Here is a 16,278-nt window from a genome sequence, read left to right as displayed (position 1 = left end):
GGACATATCTGATTACTACAACTGCTGGTGCTGGTGCTGCTGCTGTAGATATCCAGCCATCTCTAGCCGAGGCTATATAGGCTATCCAGCCACTGTGAATATAGCCGCTTCTATGTTAAGTCCATTGAGGTTGTATTTATGTACTTGATATTTAGCACGAACGAAGTGTGTAGGGTAGTCGACTGGACCTCTGTGTAAAAAGAATCCTCGTGAAGCTTATTATGCCACGGTAAGTAGAAAGAAGGTCGTCGGCAGTGGAGATTAAAAGAGAAAAAAGCTATCAGAACGATCGGAAACTGTTAAAAAGGTCTTCTCTATTATTAAAAAGGTCTACTACATTATAGATTATTATTTTAATTTATTTTTATTTATATTATATATTTGGTATATATATTTCAGGGCCGTAGCTAGGATTTTTTTTTTTGGGGGGGGGAGGGGGGACAATTAAGTAGTTATTTATAGTCTAAAACTCCTTAAACGGTTAAGAAGAGAATTTTCTTTAAGTTTCTATAATTTTTTCCGGATTTTTTCTGCCCCTCCCCGCGAGCTACGGCCCTGTATTTTCACCAAAAAAGATTCACAATAGGCCTTAGGCGCATGTGCAGGGAATTGCAGGGGGAGGGTGTGTGTGTGTGTGTGTGTGTGTGTGTGTGTGTGTGTGTTTTCTAGACAGTGACGAGCCACGTTTTAGGGAAGGTTGGGTCTTGCCTCCCCAGAAAATACCTTTTAAAAACAAATGCTGGGAACTGGGGGGTTTCGACACCTACTCCTCCCCACACTATGTACTGTAGTAATTAGGGGACAGAATATTCACAATTTCAGTCCACTAATCAATTTGACAACAAACCGAAATGTTATTTAACTTCAATGCACGTTTAGACAAAGCTTGTAAACGTAACCTACATTTCGGTTACTACAAACACTAAATTCATTGTCGCGCCGAAAAATCCATGAATGAATAGTAAACCGACAGGGAGAAATGTTTATGTATTTTTAAGGTCAGACCCTTTGAAAAAATATCACCTAACACACATATCAATGACGAAATAGCTAATCTATCAACAATAAGACTGCATACGGTACATGTATCGGTAAGCCAAAGGCAAAACATTTTTTGATTGTGTGTGTGTGTATGTGTGAGCTTAGCCTATAAAGGTCACCGTGTCATATGGCGTGATCATCTGAGACTGATTAATATGTAGAAGCCTAGTGACGACTACAGTAGTACACAAAAGGCCATTTCTCGACTCGAGAGCATCGAAAGAGGGTTGGTGGTCAGTCCGCTTGCATATAGCATACAGTTTAAGACCAAGCACACACTTTTAAAACCAAGCTGTATCTCAATATTTTAACTTGTGCAGTGTAACTTCAGCTAACGAAGTAAAGAAAACGAGGGAGGCACAACGCAGAATAGAAGAGCCATTGGACGGTTTTGAGATACCCCATTTTTGTTAGCCGCTGTCATTGGGAAACCGGCTGTGTTGGTGTAGCTTTTAACGAATTCCCGATTTTTGACATAGTTCTGTTTAATTACTGTCAAATACTTATTTTCAGTGATAGAAGTATGAATATCTTCTTTTGGAGGATCGATTCTCTTGTTTTAGTGTTTCAACTGATTCTGTTTCTACACGCTGACATTAACAACGTGTTCGGTGAGTAAACTGGTCATTCGTTCATGTTTTACATTTTAAATGTTTTTCGTTTGTTATATGAGGTTATTAGTTTGTTTTTTCAATATTCGAAACGTAAATGTTTAGGACTGTTTCAACTGTTGCTTAATTTGTCATAAAATGCTATATTGCAGGTGAAAATCAGACATGCCCCAGCACACAATTTCAGTGTACTAACGGGAAGTGTATCATTTTGGGATGGAAATGTGACGACGACGACGACTGTGGTGATAGTTCGGACGAGAAAGATTGTCGTAAGTATTGATTAATATTAAGTGAACATGTCGTGCGTAATCTAACAATAGGTATGTTTAAACATGCGATGCCGTTCGCCTGTTGAGTCGTTGTCGTCTACAAACTCGTTTAGTGCGTGTTTGTAGTTTATAATTTTGAATGATTCAGTAGTCGCTATGTAATATGTACAATGTAGTATGTTGCAAAATATGATCTACAGACATCTATTTTATTTCAGGGAGTTTAGTTGGTAGGCGTGGCATTTTATTTCATGTTTATAGTTTAGTTTAGTTTATACATTTGACACCTCGATCTTCTGTCTGCTGTTCATAGGGTGCGTCGACCTTTAGGTCACACGCGTTGATTGGTTGAATATTCTGGCCTGAGCTCTGCTGGTTTGTATCATCCAATCAAAATGCAACAAGCGCTCGCGCCTCTCGCATATTTGACGTCAATGGGTCAAATAGTTCCCATGCTTGGAGGGGTCGTTTCAAAGAAGTTAAATTGCTTTCTTTCTTTTTTTTGGCATTTGTACTACGAAATCTCCCACCTAAAACCCACATTCGTTTTATTTTATTATAAACAGCGCAGTTGCCACATTAAATAATGTCTTTCCTTTATAATGTAAATTATATGGTAAGAATAAAATATTTGTTTTTACTAGGTTGCAACTTGGTTTTAATTGTTAAAAATTGATGTTGGTTGCACGAATTAACATACTCAATCCTCACATGGCATACCGTTTGACCTATTGTATCTCATCACTACCGAGTAGCCAGGTTTTTTAAAAGGGGGAGGGTCTCCCAAACCCTCATCTAATCTTTTAGGACTGTAAAAGTCTTATACTGAATTTGAAAACTTCATCCATTCAAACAGTGTTGTCTGCAATCACTTGTCTATTTTGTATTTGTAATTTGCTATGCAATGCAGGAATTAACCCAGGCATTCTGTGGTACTGAACATACCTGTAAGCATTGAAAATTAACAATTTGATTTGTTAGTACATTTTTTTTGTAGGCTAACTACATGTACATGTGTATGTTCTGATAAATTAATTCAACAATGATGTCCTGCATCATTCTGTAGTCAAAAAGACTCCCCAGCTATGATTAAATCATGCTAATTTACCTAATCCCGTCGACTGTGAGGTCTTGCCAAAAAAATTCCTGCATAAAATAAATCACTGCAGAGACAACTAACGGTTATGAGCTTTTCATTTTGTTAATACTGTTTGGTTTCTGCTTTTGTAATCAACTTTACCCATATTCATTTTATTATGCAAAAAGATATTCCATTTGTTTGCTTCATATACATACTTACTTGGTTAATAATGCAAATGTATACCCTTTTCAGGGTTCTGGGTGAGCAAAATCTTTCGCCAAATTATTCAAAAATGCAAAACCAGATATTTGTCAACAAAATACAAATTATTACATGGAATTTTTTGCCAAATAAAAATAAAATTTACCAATGGTTCCTCAAATTTGCAGCTAGCCCTGCTTGTGGTAAGATGCACAGCATTTTAGCATGTAGCTAATGTATTTGCCCAAAGGATGTGGGTTAAACCCCACCCATCCCCTAAAAACAAAAACTATACACAAATAGTGTTGACATCTAAACAAAGTCAGTTACAAATAATATGTTGGAACAGTCATAGATTTTAAACTTTTCTAATGGTGTTGAAAATATGGGGATGGGGATTTTTTATCGGTCATCAATAATCTGTCATATGAAATGTACATAATTTGTGTTTCAAGCAACTTAAATTTTATTATTTATATTATCGCTCTAGAAAACAGGAAATTCTCAATATGTGGAATACTGTCAAAATATGAAGTAACAGACATCGAATTTGAGGATTTATAATTAGGATTCCTACCTAATATCAGGGATTTGCAGAAGCATAGAATCATTAAAGTTTACAGCCTGGATATATCAAAAGCTACATTTTGAGTGGCATTGATTATCATTTGCTGTGTGCTCCATGTCCATTTCGAGCCTAGGGAACCCCCCTCCCCCAATAACAAAATGCCCTCCCCTCCCCTTCCCCAAATGGATTTATATTTGCTGTATAACTTGTAGGACTTTATACATTTTATTTTAGCTGTGGTGACGTGTGCTGAAGAAGACTTCACATGTGAGAAAGATCATAAATGTATTCCACTGCGCTGGCATTGTGATAAAGAGCCTGATTGTCCAGATGCATCAGATGAGAAACCTGAAGACTGTAGTAAGTGTTTTATATAAGTAGTAGAACTAGTTTGTGTACTCAATCATGATTCCTTCCATCTCATAATCTTAAACTTCCGACCAAAGATCTCGGATTCACAGAATCCTGCTGAATTTGCAGCCTGGGCCATCCTTTAAAAATATTTTTGTTAATCCATTTCTGACCACTACTTTCAAATGTGGGTAGGTAGGGAAATATTATAATTTGTATTTTGTTTTGCTCCATACATATTTTTGCAAGAATAAAGTTAATCATTTGCATATAAGGCCACATATGATAGACTTTATTCTGTCACAGTAATGGGTATCGGGTTTTAACTCCGACATCATGATTTAGTGATAGAAAAAAGTAGATTTTTTCACCTGTCCACTAAAATCTACTTGATCACCAATACTAGTCACATGTCCAAACAAGTGGAACATTTTAGGGCAGGTGGTTGATGTAGGAAGAAATATTTTCAGTCCTGCAGGGGCTGCGGAGTGCATCTGAAAGTGAGGGAGGGGCACAGTTACTAATTGTTATTACGATGGTCTGAGGGATGAATATATACATGTACTTCAGGGCCCGAATCTGTGGTTCAGGTGCATGCTCCCCTGAGAACATTTTAAATTTCAAATGTTAAAGTACTGCATTTCCACCCTTGAGCACAGCAAAAGGAAATATTGTTTCGTGGCCGCTGTCCTGGAGTTTTTGTTGCCTTTCATTTCAGATTGCTTGGTGGCACCATGACATTTTTCTTGTCATTGGTGCCGTGGTGAAATTCTAATCCTCCATGTAGTAGCGGAAACATTTGTAATGTTCTTGAGATCTGCTCGAAACATTTGACAAAACTAAATTATATTTCATTTGTATGCAAATTCCGTGTTTCAATGGTTTATTTTCAACAAGTAAAAAGGTTTGCCCTGATGCAATGGTTTATTTTTATCAGGTAAAAAGGTTTGCCCACATGGACATTTTTCCTGCAAGAATGGTGTTTGTCTGCCTCCTACGTGGGTGTGTGATGGTAGTCCGGACTGTGCCGATGGAGATGATGAGGATAAAAACAAGTGCAGTGAGTGTCTTGTAAAAATTATTAAATATTTATGGCCATTTTATTATAAGGGAAAAATAATTGAAAGGATGAATGTTCGGTTATCTTGAGTTGTCTTTAAAAAATAAATTGATTTGCAGGACCCATTCTGTCATTTTAACAATGGATATTTTAATTTTTCCAAGGATTTTTTGTTTTTTAGTTAGTTTTTTGGTGACAAGTGAAGTATTAGTTTAGTTTCAAGGTGTTCAGGCCAAAAAAAAATAAAGGTGTGTTTCCATCCCTAGTTTTACCCCCGACCCTAATATTTTTTTCTCTTAAACTGAAAAAATAAAAAATAAAAAATACTAGTAATAATAAAAAAAAAAGATTAAAAAAAATAGGACGACATCACCAAACAAGAGTATTTCCTTCCTTGCACATTGTTTACGTACTATTATACGATACATTTTGCACATGTAATTCCCTTCCGAAAAACATCGAGAAATTATGGAAAAGCTTTTGTAATAGAGTTCCTTCCCCTGATTAGCTACCACCGAACAGCTTGGCCGGTCACGGAAGTAACCGAATGTACAAACATAGCCTTCGTACAGGTTATTTCGATTAAATGCCACAAATCCATATATATTATTTATAGATAATGTTATATAAGTACACACACATTAAGGAAGAAAGGGAAGGGGAAACAAAAAAACACCCTACCTACCTACCCTAATTTTTGGGGGATGCAATCGGAAACACGCCTATTTTTTTTTTGGCCTCATTATCTTTGAAAGTAGGGTGCTCTTTGAGCAAAGCAGGCAGCTATATATCTACTAAACCTAATATATTCTTGTAAGAAAAAAGAAGTATTATTTCCCTGCAGAGTTTATTATCTATTGATTATTGGTCTGCTTTATTTCAGTGTTTGTCAGAATTAGTGTACTGGGCTTGAAATATGAAGTGAAATATGGCTTGCAGTTGTTCTTTTTAAAATAGTAGTCAAATATAAGTATTTGACTGCTGGAAAGGGTTTTAGATAGTGTGTAAATCTTTTAAAAAGTCTCAAAGGTATTTTAGAGTATTATGGGTGTAAAATATAACACTGTGAGCTATGAAATTTAATTATACCTACATGTTGTCTCTTGAAAAATTACCTGCAATTTTTTGGGTGAATTTCCATGTCACCTAAACTTTTGTCACCTAAACTTTTCAGTGTAATGTAGTTTATACTATTAATTTTAATTTTTTTCAACAGGTGCTGTTCTAACCTGCAAGGATACAGAATTTACATGCACTGATGGCCGCTGCATCTCGAGTCAGTTTCGTTGTGATGGAGATAAAGAATGTAGTGATGGTTCAGATGAAGACGGTTGTGGTAGGTGAACTGTATGTACAGCTTAATCATAGGAAGTATTCCAGAGGCTTGATAAGACTGGAATATATGTGTTTTTATTTTCAAATCAGCTTGTGCATTTTGGACATTGTATACAGGGAATATTTTGTTCAGTATCGCATTGTAATTCACAGCATAAATGTAAGTTTCAGAGATCACTACACAATTCTGTAACATTAAATACTAGTTGCTAATCAATTTTTAAACTGTTGGCAATGTTAATTTATATACAAGAAACAAATGGAAAAATGCTTTTCAATTATGAATGAAGTCTTTCTTCAATTTATCTTGGAATGAAGCCGTCACTTTTTTCGGTCCTAGATATAGTTTGTATTATTTATTTTGCAGCACCGCGTGAATGTGAGGCTGATGAATTCAAGTGTGAAAAGTCTTCCACTTGCATCAAGTTGGACTGGAAATGTGATGGGGATTTTGACTGCGTTGAAGATGACCATTCAGATGAACAGAACTGCACTGTCTTAGAAAGCAACCACTGTTCAAGTTCACAGTTTGCCTGTAAAAGCAACAATGAGTGCATACATGTCTCGTGGAAGTGTGATACAGATTATGACTGCCAAGATTTGTCTGATGAAGAAGGCTGTGGTAAGTCAGCATTTTAATTTTAAAACATTTTTATTATTACTTTTTATAATTCATCCATAGTTTACTGTACAGTAATAAACATGTGACATTGTGATTCAAGAGAAATTTTATTCCATGAACTTTTCCAAGGGGAAAACCTACACTGTCCACTTTTGACATACAGTGTATATTTATCGATTATCTGTTCTAACCCATATTTAGAATATGTACTTTTCAACTGCAAACTACTGCAGTAATATAACATGTATTTAACAGGAAATGCAACACTAGTTGTGAAGAAATCTGTCAAAATAGGTCACACGAGCGGACTTCCAACATGTAATGGTTATTCACCTCACCTACTATATTATGGCAAATTTTGTCAATAAATAGAATGTAGTAAATAAATAAACAAAAATATTGTGAAGTCATTGTGAACCAGACATATTATGAAAAACATAAAATACAATGGAATAACATGCGATGTTCAAACAGGTCAATGTTACAAAGGTCATGTATGTCAATGTCACAGTAATATAATGAAACACAAATCTATAATTATCATATGCCATTAAGGGTTGTTTGTAGAACATGGTTGCTTAGGTATAAATATTCCCCGATTGCATTGCTAGAAAGTTGTTAACTAAAAAATAATTCAAAATACAAAAAATGTGACACCGTAGTTTATTAGTTAAAAAGGAAATCCTTTGTAAAGATTTTTTTTGTCGGAGTTTTAATATTTTTTTTATCAATAACATTGGGACCATTCTAGATCAATAACGTAACGCTGACTTGACATAGATGTCAGAGCCGTTTGTAACTGGTAGTGGTAGGTCAAATGATGTGTTGCAAAATGTTGAGGGAAGGAGGTTGCGTAATTGTTGAATTAAAAATGTCACATGTATGTCAATGTCCCAACCAAAACTATCAATTGAACTAAGTGTAGGTCTACATTTAACAAGTTATTTTTTTTTTTAAATATGAGGGATTTAATTCAGTCGGTAGTGCACACCTGAGATGCTTGGGTTGTAGTTCTAATTGAACCACCCCCTCAGAACCAATGGTTTTTTCCCATCCCAACTATCCCAATCATGAATTCAAGACAAGTTGATTCCTAAACTTTTTTATCTGCATGTTCATTAAACCATCTAACACTGGAAAGGTATCTATAATTGTGTGCATCAAAGTATCTGAGTATTATTTAATGTAATATAAAAATCAAATTGTCTGCATCAGTATATGTCATAATTATATTTGATAATTTCTATAGCCCTACTCCTGAAATGTTTTAATAACTCCATTTCTGAAATGAAAAAGAAATCAGAATACACTAATGAACCAAACAACATAAAATTACAAGAAAACGTTATTGGTTTATTGGTTCAATTTTACAACATATATCTCTACATTTACCTGTACCAATTACTTCATAAATTAATAATGCTAGGTTTTCACTCGCCTTAGCATTTTGATGAGTGTGATCTTTCACTCGCCTAAGCGTTTTGAGGGGTGCGATTTTTCACTCGCCATGGTTTTAATTGTATCTGTTTCAATTACTTGTTGAGAGTATGCGTGATTATTTTGTTTTGTGTGTTTTGAAGAGGAGACCACATGTCGAGAAGATCAGTTCAAGTGTGTAACAGAAGGCTACTGCATTAACAGCAGACTGAAGTGTAATGGAGACAAAGACTGTCTGGATGGATCCGATGAATTAAATTGCCGTACGTTTCTTGTCTACAATTTTTCCATTCGAGTTGAGCCATATTTATTTGATGGCTGATGTAATTTTTCTTTTGTTTCAATTTAAGATGCATTATGTTAAAAACTAGAGACAAAAGCTGTCGCTACCTACATTGCAAAATATTGACAAAATGATAGTTAACATAAATAAAACAAACTGTTGGCTGATATTTTTAACCAAAATCATGTTTGGTCCTTTGACCCTGCATAGGCATCATAAATATAATTTAGATACAGATGTGGGGCACATTTGCATATTTTAAGTGTGTCAGATATTATAAATATAATTTATTGAAGAAACTGATATTGTATCTACACCAGATATTTTCTGTAAACATTTTAAATTTTATTTAATGATTTTGTGATCTGTATGACCACAATTTAATTTTAATTGTTTTTATTTCAGCATCAAAAGCTTCTCAGTGTAGTGAGGATAAGTTTGATTGTAACAATGATGGCTCCGAATGCATTCCTCATGAACAAGTTTGCAATGGCATCAAAAACTGTGCCAACTTCATGGATGAACTGGATACCATGTGTCCTGGTAGGTTCATAATGTCCATTTTATTTTATGTATATTAAATTTATTCTTGATTAAGATGTTTTAACCATTGGCCAAGGTTCACATTATGGTAATTTTGATCTGTATTTTGCAATTTATATATAATTTGAATGATTATAATTTATTTAATTGCATTTGGCAAAATTATTTCATTTTGTTTGGGCATGAGCCAATTCCTCTTTGGGATTTCAAATTCTTGCTTGAAGCTGCTATTATTACTGATTAATGCATGATCAGCATTTAAAATTGCTGGAGTATTATGTTAAAGTTCATTGTTGAAAACTGAACCCTGAACAACCCAGAATATTCATTTATCTTCTTTTCTTTAAAGCTTCTCCAGATATAAATGGTACGTTGAAGAATGTTGTATGTTTTTGTAGTTGATGAATGTTGTGAACAGTATACTATAGTCTGTGGTCACATCCTGATAATTATTATTGACACTTGATGGATTGTAAACACTGCCTTCCCATTGTTACTCGATAAGCATGTTAAAGTTTTTATTTTGTATTCCCAGCTTTTTAGTCAATTGGATAATTTTGTTAACAGTTACTGAAGGAAGTCGCTTTGTTGTTTTTTCTGTGTTTACTCTCCTCTCGCTTACTACAATTTAGAATGTGTATGGGGAGAGATGGATATTAAAGAATAGCATACTGTTGAAGTAGGTGTAGTTAATACCATTATAATAAAACAAAATCGCTTGGTGTTTACATAAACAAACTAATCCATCGGACAATCGTATCTGTGAATTTGAAAGTAAAAACTTTTTACACAGGGTGCAGTGACTGCTGTTTGACAGGCGCGATTGTGCCCACACCTGTATAGCACTCGTAAAACATATCTCGTTCACGAAAAAACACTCCCCTTAACAAATTTTATACTGTTAATTTTTATAATTTTTGAGAAATTGCAACTGAAACCAAGTTTTCGTTCATAAAAAGAAAACAGTGGTGTCTTCCTTAATATAACATGTAGGGGACCTATTAACTGTTTTCATTGGATGCATCGAAGTCGAAGTCGTACTGTCTGTTGGAATATTCCGATCATTCGGATCACTTCGGTCTATTTATATTCGTAATCAGCCGAGATGTTCCAAATTATCACAAAGTTGCAGAACGGGCGGGCAAAGTGTGTTGCTTTTGTAGCAATCTGGCAAATGTCACCAATGTCAAAATAAAACGATATTGCTATGTTTATTTACTTGTTTACTTACTAGTAACTCCCTGTTATGTAACTCCCTTTATATTTATCTGTTTTACTTTCAAAATGTTCACGTCTTGTCAGGGGGCAGAAATGAGGGTTTGCCGACTTTTTAGCATACACCTTATGCCAAACGGCAGACATGAAGTAAGGAAGGGTTGGTGTTGGGGTTAGTAATTAAATGTAATGACCATGAAAAAGAACGGGTCATTCCATGTCATTTCACTCAGTTGGTGTAACCTGACCGATTCAGATTTTAATAAAAATTGGTATACATGTTTGTTTTGGTATCAAACACCTAAATGTAAAATTTTAGTTTCATTGGACCAATACTGGCCAGCTCTAGACCCCAATATTTCACCAACCAGTAGGCCAATCTTCATAATGTTGGTGGTGTTGGAAAGGGAATTCCATTATTTTTAGTACCATGTCAAGGATTCGTGACCTTTTGGCCTTTTGTTTGACCTTGTGGATCACACGACCTTTAGTCAGAATTATAGCCTAAGATGTTAGTAACAACATGTAAAAAATCTAAGAGGTGTAATATTTTTTTTTATAAGTCAATATTCAATCAAAGTATGCATACCTGAGGCAGTAATGTAGGTTTTGCACATATTAAAAATGTTTAATGTATGTTGGATGCATCAGTCGTCAACTACCTACTTCCTCCAAAGTCCTGCTATTTTATTGGTGTCGCCTTGAATTAGCCACAGAGGGTGTTTCAATCACACACAAGACATCCTATTCACTAATCTAACACTTGTCCTTATCACACGGGGCCAATAAAACAGCTTGGCTGGTCCATGTGGGTGCATAAATGTGATGGAATAGTCACCATGCTCATCAGAAATGTCCTCCACTAGCCCTATCCATGCATCATTGTCATAGACACAACACACTTAGTTTTGCTTTTTGATCACTGGTGTAACAGCTTTCAACTCGTCTGACATTTCCTTCTTCACATTTGAAACTGATACCAACTCTGGTGGGTCAGCTTGAACACTCGATCAACTTGAAATGTATTTGACTTTTAACTTTGAAATCGGAATAAATCTGTAAAACTGAGGTGTTCCTTTGATTGTCTTAGCCTTTTCAAACCAACCTTTGAGCTCAGTTTCACAATTGGTTACCTCTGGTGTAACATTGAAGAATCGAATGCCCAGAATGTTTTCTGTGCAGAATGACATGCTTGTCTCTTGTAAGAATTGGATTGCTGTATAGACGCTGAAGGCTGGCTTTTGTCAGAAGCCTATTAACTGTACCTCCAATGCCACTGCAAGCACTTTTGCCATGCAGTGTTGCAAAAAAGTTCCACCCCGCTTCTAACCCAGTCTTCCATATGATTTTACAAACGGCAGTCATTTAGGGTGCATAAAAAGTACACAACTTACATGTACATATATATTTAAATCATATTATTAACTGGATCACCCTTGTGTAATTAAAGGCTTACATGTACATTCACTTTCAGAAAGTTGGTTGACATAACTGTACTATTTTATCAATAAATGTTTTACCTTTTAAATTTTATTTTAGTTATTTTGCATGTTTGTGTGTATTTTTAAATGACTCATTGCACTGGAATCTATTCTACATTGGAGAATAGTAATGTTTGAATTAGATAATGACTGTGGTACATGTATATGACAAATAAAATAGTTTGAAACATTGTATTGCTGATTCCAAACTGGATTGCTGCCGATTCTCTAATGGTTCATGCCGAAGTGTGTGTGTATCTATTATGAGTAAAAGATTATTTGATCCAGATATAACATCAGGTTTTGGATCTTTGCAATAGTTTTTAAAAAACCCAGTTGGATTAGATTTATTCAATAACTTTGTTTTTCGATAAGATGTAATGATAATTTTTAAGAAATGGGTTACATGTGGAGGATTGGACTTCTGCACTTCAGTTAACTTTATTTTTAATAGTTAAAACCATGCAAATAATGTTTTTATTTCTGATGAAGGCGTTTTCAATTTATAAAAATCGGTGAAAATTCTGCATTGAACTTGATTTTTGGCTCAAAGGAAAAATTATCTTAAAATAGTAACTTAATCTATTAGGATTCTCCCTGTCTGCCACTGTGTAAAGAAAATGATAATTATGAATGACATGACAATTTACATAAGGATGTCATCCTTGTTTTCGAATAGTTTAAGAAAATTTAGCATAGGTATTTTGTAAGACTTGTTTCCGATACTTGAAAGAAAAAGTAGGATTCGGAATAACACTTTTTACTTGTTACAGCGAATACAAAGTATACCGTAAAAAGGATTTAAACCGTATAGCTCGTAGTTAATAATTTTATTATGACGTTAGTCTTTAGAGATTTTCTTCTAATTTACCTGTATGTATTTTGTTCGTTTGCTGAGGGTTTTAAATTAACAAAAATGGTATAAAAATGAAGCCCAGCTTGCAAAGGTAGATATATATGGTGCACATTTTTTTCTTTACAGAAACCAACCCATGTAAGTTAAATAATGGAGGCTGCAATCAAAAGTGTGTTAACAAGTTCCGTGAACACACGCATGTGTGTGAGTGTTATAAGGGTTACAAGCTGATGAATGGTTCGACTACTGGTTGCAAAGATATTGATGAGTGCCAAATATTTGGATCTTGCTCTCAGCACTGTGACAACACCAAGGGTGGTTACAAGTGTTCATGCATGCATGGATACACACTCAAGGCTCATCGCTACTGCAAAGCTGACGGTAAGGTTCTTAGACTTGGTTTTCTACAAGTTGTAACTGATTCAGATGCTACACTTTAGTTATAAAATTTCAACTAAAGTTGACAGCGGTCACTTTTCGCACCCTTGTTTTGGGTTCGTACACAATAAATATAGCATATCTTACCATAATTTCACTTGAAATCCATATTTCGTAAAAGGTACAATTTTTTAATCAAGATTTTCTTCAAACACATTCAGATGCATTAGTAATGTTCAAACAAAAACATTTTCAATAGCAAGTTTGCACTGGAATTTTTCATGCATTCTTAGAACGGAAACGTCATGTACCCAGTGTATGGTTATTGTAAGGCGATTCAAAGTGACGTCATTGGAATACTGACATCATTCAAATTCAAAATTAGCTATATTATTACAATGCTTCGCCACATTAAAATAAAAACTGGTCTACTAACCGTGACCCCTGTCAAATTTCTATAACAAGTGGACAACGTTGTTTACAGGTTTGTATTATGTTATTTTTCATAAAATATTAATTTTAAGTTGCAAAAGATGAAAGAAATAAAAAGTACCTTTTGTCAAATATATCATATCAAAAAATTACCGTTGGATATGTTTTATTTACTGTGTACGAAGCCAAAACAAGGGTGCAAAAAGTGACTGTCGTCGACCTTAGAAGGCAAAATTCATTGCCGATCGGAATGGATAATACTAAATACCAGACATGGATCATACTAAAGAAACGTACTTGATACAAAAAAAAACCTTTAGGTAAGTAACTTTTAATGCCTTTGGATGTTTAGTAGGACTCGTTTAATTCCCACCCTGCAAGATGTTAATACAATTACGACTGTCGCGAGTTTTTAGCACCATAAGAAATGCAAGAAATATAATTAGAAACATGTTATTTTGTTTGGATATTATTTGTTATGGTAAGCTCATTTGCTTGATTGCAAAGTATCAGTCATGGGACATTTCCAAGACATAACCAATACAAGACCTTACCGGTCAAATATGACTTACTTCAAAAGCTGCTTTGGTATGTGAGTGTATGTGTTAAAATTGTCAGTTGGAGTATTCTAAGTACTAGATGTTTGACACACAGTAGGAAATGTTCTCTATAAATTTACATAGGTTGTGTATGCCAGGTACATGTATTTGGTAGTGTTACTATGTGGATCATAGTTATTCATTTGGTGGCAATTTCATTTTTATATTTGCTAGCAGTAGGCCTTTTTCGCATTCACTGTGCACTGACGTGCGCGTAGTGGGGCAACTTGTGAACTGACGCGAGATCTCGTTAAAATAGCCCAGTCTACAAATTAGGGGTCATTGACAATGGGAGGCCACACAATAGGAATGTGTATTAGTTCTATTATTAATTATTGTATTAGTAGGAACCCAAAACTTCTCTAAACATCCAACAAATACTTATTGGAGACGTTTGTGTATTATTGCTTATCACGAAATAAAAAATATTTTGTTGTCAACACCAGAGAAACCATTGGTTCTGATTCGTACACAATAAATATCAGATATGGGCTGAAATAATAATGTGTGTGCACGCGTGTGTATGTATGTGTGCAGATATTTATCGTATTTAACGTGATTTAAATATTTATAAAGCATCATATGGATAACTTTATTCTGGATTTTTGTCGGGATTTCTTTTTTGCCAATTATTTAAAATTTTGTTCAGTATTTTGATTTTTTTTTTTAATGAGCTACTATAAAATATTAGAATCAGGCCTGTAGGAATGATATTGGGGGGCTGGGTTGACACACCAGAATTGACGTATGCATCAACAGTCGTCAAACAAAAATACGTCAATAGCAACTTTACTTTGAAAAACATCATGTGCTAGTTTATTTTGATGTAAAGATATCCGACGTTGTTCCCATTCAAAACAACACCGCATCACATATCCATATGCCATTTGAATACATTGATTGATGGTCAATTGATATATACTTTACAAAAATACATTGTATTAAGTTTGAGATTATATGATAAAAAGTGTTTCGGTATCGTCAATATCACAGATTAGGACTAAAAAATGTATTATGCTCGGCAGACTTGAAGTTGTATGTGTTTCATACACATGATGGTGAAAAGTAAATACAAGAAAAACAAAGTAAAAATAAATAAGTAAATAACAAATATTTCAAATAAAGTTGTATGTGAAGAGTAAATAAAAGAAAGAAAAATAAGATAAATAAATTAGGTTTTTTTTTAACTTCATAAATACCAGATATTTCAGATGAAGTTGTTAGTGAAAAGTAAATAAAATTAGTAAATAAATAAATAATTTGTAAATAAGACATGTAGCATTGATTACCGTATATCTTCGCCTGTAAGTCGATCTCGGCTATAAGTCGAGTCCCTAATTTCAAGCCCTGAAAACTTTTTTTTTTTATTGACCCTTTTATAAAGTCGACTCATGAAAAACTACTTATAAATATTGAAATATTTCTTATTTTCAGCACATGAGAACAATAATATTTGAACAAAAGAAAATTATTTTACAAACTTCGGTTTTCACGTTTTGTACATCACAATATAATCAGACTATTCCAATCAAACTATCATTATTACATAGCATCAAAACGAAATATTCCCTTAGTAGAGAGTGAAAGCTGTTTTGACTGTTACTGTATAGTACTGTACAGATGGTTTTGTGCACAGACAACAACTTTATTTATAAACACTGACAACAGATCACTACGATAAAACTGAAAGTATCACGTTTTGCCGCCATATTAATACATGTAAGGAGGATAACTCTGGAAAGTACACTGGTTTTTGTACCAAATGATGTGTGTCCCTATTGCTCTAGATAGTGAACTGCAGAGATCAGTCTATTTTAAGGGAAAGCTCAGTAATATTCATGAAGTTAATCACCGCCAAAACATTGTTTGAACAACCATTAATGCCAGTGACCAGATTTCAAAATAAACTCAG

At 34.3% G+C, this 16,278-nt stretch overlaps 1 protein-coding gene across 3 annotated transcripts in view; it reads left to right on the top strand.

Annotated features, from left to right (window-relative positions):
• Nucleotides 1-1,221: 1,221 nt before the first annotated feature.
• LOC121374314 (very low-density lipoprotein receptor-like) overlaps nucleotides 1,222-16,278 on the top strand; it is a 31,366-nt gene continuing 16,309 nt past the window's right edge. Inside the window, exons 1-10 of one of the 3 annotated variants that reach the window (XM_041501375.1) lie at nucleotides 1,222-1,652; nucleotides 1,805-1,924; nucleotides 4,009-4,134; nucleotides 5,063-5,185; nucleotides 6,402-6,521; nucleotides 6,888-7,142; nucleotides 8,723-8,842; nucleotides 9,268-9,405; nucleotides 9,755-9,772; nucleotides 13,084-13,338. In XM_041501375.1, coding sequence (XP_041357309.1) covers nucleotides 1,565-1,652; nucleotides 1,805-1,924; nucleotides 4,009-4,134; nucleotides 5,063-5,185; nucleotides 6,402-6,521; nucleotides 6,888-7,142; nucleotides 8,723-8,842; nucleotides 9,268-9,405; nucleotides 9,755-9,772; nucleotides 13,084-13,338 — 1,363 coding nt within the window. In that variant the 5' untranslated portion in view covers nucleotides 1,222-1,564. The remainder of the gene's footprint in view (nucleotides 1,653-1,804; nucleotides 1,925-4,008; nucleotides 4,135-5,062; nucleotides 5,186-6,401; nucleotides 6,522-6,887; nucleotides 7,143-8,722; nucleotides 8,843-9,267; nucleotides 9,406-9,754; nucleotides 9,773-13,083; nucleotides 13,339-16,278) is intronic. The other 2 variants (XM_041501373.1, XM_041501374.1) reach the window with 2 other exon arrangements.

Source organism: Gigantopelta aegis, chromosome 6, assembly GCF_016097555.1.
Source record: "Gigantopelta aegis isolate Gae_Host chromosome 6, Gae_host_genome, whole genome shotgun sequence".
NCBI lineage: Eukaryota > Metazoa > Mollusca > Gastropoda > Neomphalida > Peltospiridae > Gigantopelta > Gigantopelta aegis.
Note: the sequence above shows the minus strand (reverse complement) of the source record. Positions and strands in the feature narration are given on the sequence as shown.